The sequence below is a fragment of the Buceros rhinoceros genome, unplaced genomic scaffold (assembly GCF_000710305.1).
Source record: "Buceros rhinoceros silvestris isolate BGI_N320 unplaced genomic scaffold, ASM71030v1 scaffold11334, whole genome shotgun sequence".
NCBI classification, from domain to species: Eukaryota; Metazoa; Chordata; class Aves; order Bucerotiformes; family Bucerotidae; genus Buceros; species Buceros rhinoceros.
Genome location: NW_010406536.1, coordinates 94,610 through 100,448, shown reverse-complemented (window position 1 = coordinate 100,448; position 5,839 = coordinate 94,610). Strand labels below are relative to the sequence as shown.

General features: G+C 53.5%; 1 protein-coding gene across 3 annotated transcripts in view; it reads right to left on the bottom strand.

Annotated features, from left to right (window-relative positions):
* Positions 1-559: 559 nt before the first annotated feature.
* SLC6A13 (solute carrier family 6 (neurotransmitter transporter), member 13) overlaps positions 560-5,839 on the bottom strand; it is a 32,489-nt gene continuing 27,209 nt past the window's right edge. For 2 of the 3 annotated variants that reach the window (XM_010134142.1, XM_010134143.1), the window contains 7 exons: positions 5,742-5,836; positions 5,040-5,152; positions 4,755-4,892; positions 3,524-3,626; positions 2,807-2,907; positions 2,220-2,390; positions 560-1,076 (listed from right to left, as the gene is read on the bottom strand). In XM_010134142.1, the coding sequence (XP_010132444.1) occupies positions 957-1,076; positions 2,220-2,390; positions 2,807-2,907; positions 3,524-3,626; positions 4,755-4,892; positions 5,040-5,152; positions 5,742-5,836 (841 nt within the window). In that variant the 3' untranslated portion in view covers positions 560-956. Of the gene's footprint in view, positions 1,077-2,219; positions 2,391-2,806; positions 2,908-3,523; positions 3,627-4,754; positions 4,893-5,039; positions 5,153-5,741 lie in introns of all 3 variants that reach the window. The other variant, XM_010134141.1, reaches the window with a different exon arrangement.

Here is a 5,839-nt window from a genome sequence, read left to right as displayed (position 1 = left end):
TTTTTTTTAATTTTTTTCTTCTTAAACTCAAACGATCTGGAAACAAGGGGCCCTGTTTGTTGACATAAGATGCAAATCCTGCTTCAACCACGCAGCCCTTCCTCCATACACAGGAAAACCAGAACGACGGGTTCTAGAGCACCTGGAAGGCAGTCGGCACAAAAAAGACACAGACCTGCAGAGGCGAAGGAGAGTTTCCCAAGATCCTTCGCTTGCACAAAGAAAACGCAAACCCACACACTTCTCTCAGACCCCAGGAATAGCCCAGTGACTCAGCAGCCAGATGACTCTTCTGGCTGGGAACCGGCAATGGCTCCAGCAGAAGGTGGCATTGTGCTCTCCACCTGGGTACCCCAGGCCTACCACTTACGGGGGCCTCTCAACCAGCGTTCCCTGTTTTCCCTCCTGCCCTAACCAAGCTGACCACCCTCCCATACCAATGTGCCAGTGCAACGGAGACCCAGGCGTGAATGCCCAGCACAGCTCCGCCAACACACATCCTGCCGAACATGCTGTGAGCAAGGGATGCTGGTGAGACAAAACTGAGACAGAGCAGATCTAGAGGGGAAAAACAAGGATTTAATGGAATGAATAGTGGAGCTCCCAAAGTCCACACTGGAGCCACACCTCTGAGACTCTCTGACACTCCCCACTCCAGGATTGATCCTTCCTTTCTGCGCACCAGGAGGCTGGGTATGCTCAGGAATACCAGTGCTTGATTTGCCCCTTCAGAGGCCTCTCCAGAGAGAGGATTAAGGTGCATTGCTAACTCCATGCAGACCATCTCCATGACAGCCTTCAGATCAGATCTTCTCAGCCCTTCAGATCTTCCAGGGAAGGAAGCTTAGCCCAGAAATCCCTCTCTCCTTGGCAAGTGAAGAATCCTTGTGTTGTCCAACAAGTAGTAATAGGCTGTATATAAACTGTCCTGGGGGAGAGGGAGAGCCACACTGCTCCTAGCAATGAGATTCAAGCTCTGTCAGCATCAGAAGGCCAGCTCTGGTGGAAGGAAGGGGTTGTCCCATGCCCGGCCTGGAAGGCAAGTCCTCAAGTGGGCAGGTGAGTTGGCGGAGCCTCTGGAAGGCAAAGGCAGGCACTGTACACAGCCACAAGGACAAAAAGTGACCTGTGCCCTCCCCTTCCAGTCATGGGTATCATTCAGCCAGCCAGGCAGGGCTACAGGTCTGGTCCCTAAATGCCAGACATGTCCCAAATTAAGACAGTCAGCACTTCAGAGACTGAGGGGATAAACTCATCTTTCAACCAGTTGTCCCAAGACAAGCACCGAGCCCATGAGAGACCCAAGACAAGTTAGGAAAACTGCGTCCTCCGTTTGCTCCAGGCCAGGGCTAGAAAGCAGTCCAAAGAAAGGTTGGTGCCCAGGTACCTCCAGATCATCCTCCCCGTTAGCACAGATTGCAAAGGGAGATCCTCTGCGTACAGGCTTGGCCTTGGAACACCAAGTATGTAAGGGGCTACCTCTACGTCATGCAGCATGGCCCTTGCCACGCTCCTGCAGCTGTGCCCACTCCTCCTTGTCTTTTGCTGGACACAGGGGTCAGGGACACATTGCTGTAACAAACCATTTTTGAGCACTTGCAGGAGGCAGAGAATGGGTGGGATCTTCGGGTTCAGGACTGTTTGTGAAATCTCCCCTTGAAACCGTGAGCCACGGCAGGGATGGGGTGCCTGTCTGGAGCTAGCTGTGGTTTGCCTGCTCCTTGCTCTCCCAATGTATATCCACAGCAGCCAGCAATGGGTCACAGCTGCTCTGGGCCCAGGGCACTGAGGCCGCGATGGAAATCCCAAACTCCCGGTGATCCCGTCCCCTCCATCCCTATGGCCTTGGCATAGGCTGAGAAAACTTAGTTACCTGCAATGCTCATGGGATCTGGAGCTTTCTCAGAGCAAGTCCACAAGCCTCCAAACTAACTCAAGGCACAGGAGATAATCTTTATCATCTCCATCTAATTAACTTTTTCCTAACGGTGCTTGCAAAGAGACAAAATCAATAAGCAAAGAGCACCAAGAGGCAACATCTAGCTTGGAGCAGCCCACCAGTCAGTCAGGATTTAAAAAAAATCAAGTTGGTTATACCAACGATTCAATTGATTTATTCTAAGCTCCCTAGTAATCAACCTGCAACACACAAATGATCCCCCTGCAAGGCTGGACTTCAACACAGAAGAACAGCCATGCCCTGATCCTAGAACACTCACCTCTCTGAGGGAGCCTTTGATGGTGGAGAGTTTGTAGATGATCCAGAGAGGGATGCACACCATGGAGGAGAGGGCCAGCAGCCAGCCCAGGGTGTCTCCCCACCATGGGTACACATACTTCTTGTTGTAGGTCAACGGGGTGTATTTGACCAGAGAAAACAGGAAGGTTGCCTGGCAAGGTGGAAGAGACCAAGAGAAAAAGAGCAAGAAAATCAACACCATTAGCCAAGAGAGGTCTTCCTTGTAAGTCTACACCTGCATAGAGTCTCATGGTAACAAAGAGCTCCCCAGGACAGCAACAGACACCAGCCAAGCAAACTTTGCTGGGACAGACTCCATGTGCAGCACTGGGCATGGCAGCAAGGAGCTTGCCCCATCAGCAGACACCTCTATCACTGCTGATCCTCTCTCCCTGTTGTTTAGCCTCACATCTGGCTCACAAAGCCACAAACACACAGAACAGGCTCCATTGTTCAGGCTACTTAACCCCCTATGCATCCCTCTGCACGTATGTAGGTGTCTATATCTCGAAGGCATCCTGCTTGGCCCATCTTCCTCCCCACAGGTCCTCTTCCTGTGGCCCTCACCATGCAAACCGCCGGGGTGATGAAAAGCCAACAGTATTTGATGATAGGCCATGGCCGGTAGCCGATCATATCTTCAATGTTATCGTAGAAACGTTCAGCACCTGCGGAAGAGGGGAAGGATGCCTCGCTGCTACCAGGGAAGGAGGGCAGCAGGGTCTGCATGTCTGGGGTCCTGCTTCGTCACTGTTAGGGAGCTCCCCAGAAGTCGAGGCATAGCCAACAGCCCTGTCGGAGCTCACTAGAGGTGTGGCCAGCTTCAGTCTTTGTCCTGGACTAACATCCTCCCGCCCATGGGTCAGCAGGGATAGTCCCCCAGATCCAGGCTAGGATCTGAACCCATGCTGAGAACTGAACCCAGGTTTCATCCATCCCTTGCGAATGTCAAGGCTGAGATAGGGCTCTCAAAAATATTTGACGTTCTCAGACTCCTCTATACACAGGCTGAGAAAAGATTTCCCAGACAGCTTCCTCAGCATCCCTGAGGAAGGAGGACCTCAGAAGGAGGGGCACATAGGAACATGCTGGGGATATCTGCCAAGCAGATCCCCCAGGGCATCGCTGTAAGGAAGGCCATGCCAGCTGAGTCCAGGGGCACCGAAGCAGTGGTTTAACGGTCTGCCTTGCACTGAGCAGCAATTGACGAGACTAGCTACAGATCGGCGTTTTGAGGATAGCCTGAGAGACCAGAGCTGGGGATCTCCACTGGTTCATACTCACCATAGACCCAGGCAATGCAGAGAGTCTCGAAGATGGCCACAAAGAGCAGGCACATGCCGCTGGCAGCATAGTAATCAAAGAGCTGGAAGACATACATCCCGCCCTGGGAAGGGTCAAGCAGGCAATGAGGTGAGGTGGGGAGGGAGAGAGGAATCAGGCACAGGCAAAATGCTCCAGCCAGAGCAGGAAACAAACTCAACATCTTCCCCTGAGCTGGAGGCAGCTTCCTCTCTCTGAGGCAGCGTTTTGGCCAATAGCAAAGGCCACATCCCTTGTGCTCAAGGCCTGATGGAGACATGCAGCTGCCCTGCCCTCAAGAGTCTCTGCAACCCTCCATTCCGGGGCAGGGCAGGGGAGGGCAAATGACTGCCAGAGACTGTGGGGCTGTTTCAGAAGACAAAACCAAAGAAACTCCTGTAGCTGGATGTGAGGGTGGAACCCCCTCAAGAGACACAGTGCATCTGATTTACTTTAGCCTCCTAATTTGCAGAAGGAAATAGCTGTGCATGCAGCTTTCCAAGCACCTGTTGGTGTGAGGCCAGAGGCTGGCAGCCCGGCTTTTTCACTGCCCAGGTCTGCAAGGCTGTCTACGAAACGGACCTGCAGGTGAGTCCAGGCACAAAGCTGTAGACACTATGTCAAAGGTGGCTTTTTCAAAATTATGCCCAAATGAAAACCGAAGATGCAAAGAGCATTGTGATAGCAGCAATCCCCACAAACATTCAGCTAGGCAGAGTTACAGGTTTAAAAACAGGAGAGTTTAACTCCCAGACAATCAATCACAAGGGGAATATACAGGAAATCAGTGTAACAGATACAGGGCGCACTCAGGCCCACCAAGTTTCCTTGTAGCATCAAGTTCAAGTAGCTCCATCCAGGAGGAAAAAGGACAAAGGCACTCCCCTCACCATGCAACAGGCTGCAGCTGTGAAGGTTTGGCTTACATAAAGATGCATCTACAACCAAAATAAGGGCTGTCCAGAGCTCAAAGTATCAGTCTTGGCAGGAGAACTGTCAGGACTGTGACTGGCACGAGGGGTGAGGGCTGGAAGGAAAAACGCAGATGCTGTTGGGAGGGAAGGGCAGCCTCCCTCAGGCACTGTGCAGCAGGATGGGCCTCACCAGCAAGCACTTGGCCCCAGCGTGGACCCCACCACTCAGCTGGCCCCGCTTTACCAGGGTGGCACTCAAACCCAGCAAGAACTCTGCAGGTGGTCTGAGCCCAAAATACCTCTGTGAGCATCACCAACCCAACCAGATAGGAGAGGATGGAAACCACCAGGATGAGGGTCTCCCGGCGGTTCTTCTTGCGGAAGATGGTGGGGTACATGTCCACAAGAGCTGTGACGAGGCTTTCCACGCAGACGAACTGTAAAAAAGCAGAGATCTCACCTCCATCAGCCCATCCTAACCAGCTTTTCAGCCCTGTTGCCCCCAGCTCAGCCAAGTTCAAGCCTGTCCCAGAGGGATAGTGGCTTTTGCCTGTCAGGGGACCACCCTGCAACTGCACCTTTACCTGGCTGTCCAGTCCCAGCAAAACAACCATCAGGAAGAAGAAGCATGCCCAGAGTGGCGAGAAGGGCAGCATGACCACAGCCCGAGGGTAGGCGATGAATGCCAAGCCAGGCCCTGCAGGAAGAAGGGCTTTCAGAGCAGGCAACGGCGCAGCAGCAGCATGGCATAGCACAGCTGGTGCAGACCTGCCCGAGGCAGCCACCCAGCCAAGGCACAGCCTGCAGCCGTGCAACCTCTTGTTCCAGTTATACCAGCGCTGTGCGTGAAAACCAGGCTCCTTGGGGACTGGAGGATCTGGGCAGGAAGGGCGGGAAAGGGCACACAGTAAGCTCCAGCTGCATTGCCGTTGTGAGGGCTGCAAGCCAGGGAAAGCCTCTGAGCCCAGGGGAGCACAGCACAAGTCTGGGCATATGTCATGCAGGCACCTCACACTCGCACTGAGAGAGGGCAGCTGCCTAACCCTGACCCTTAAAGGCAGCTTATATCAATCTCAAGACATGGCCATTGCATCTCAGTATTTCATGAGGGTGCGTATGTTTCTCCCTGGTTTTTGGAGGCAGAAAGCAGAGGTGCCTACCAGGATGGGAACCTGCAACTACGACATCATTTGCCCCAGGGCAGGTATCCTGTGGTCATGCTCCCCTTGCTGAGGGAGCCAAACAGCAACAGCCCCATGGCCCTGTCCTAGCACAGCTCCACTCACCTGACTCAGCCACCTCAGCGATGGGCACGCCCTGCTCCCCAGCCATGAAGCCCAGGATGGAGAAGATAGCAAAGCCGGCCACAAAGCTGGTGCCACTG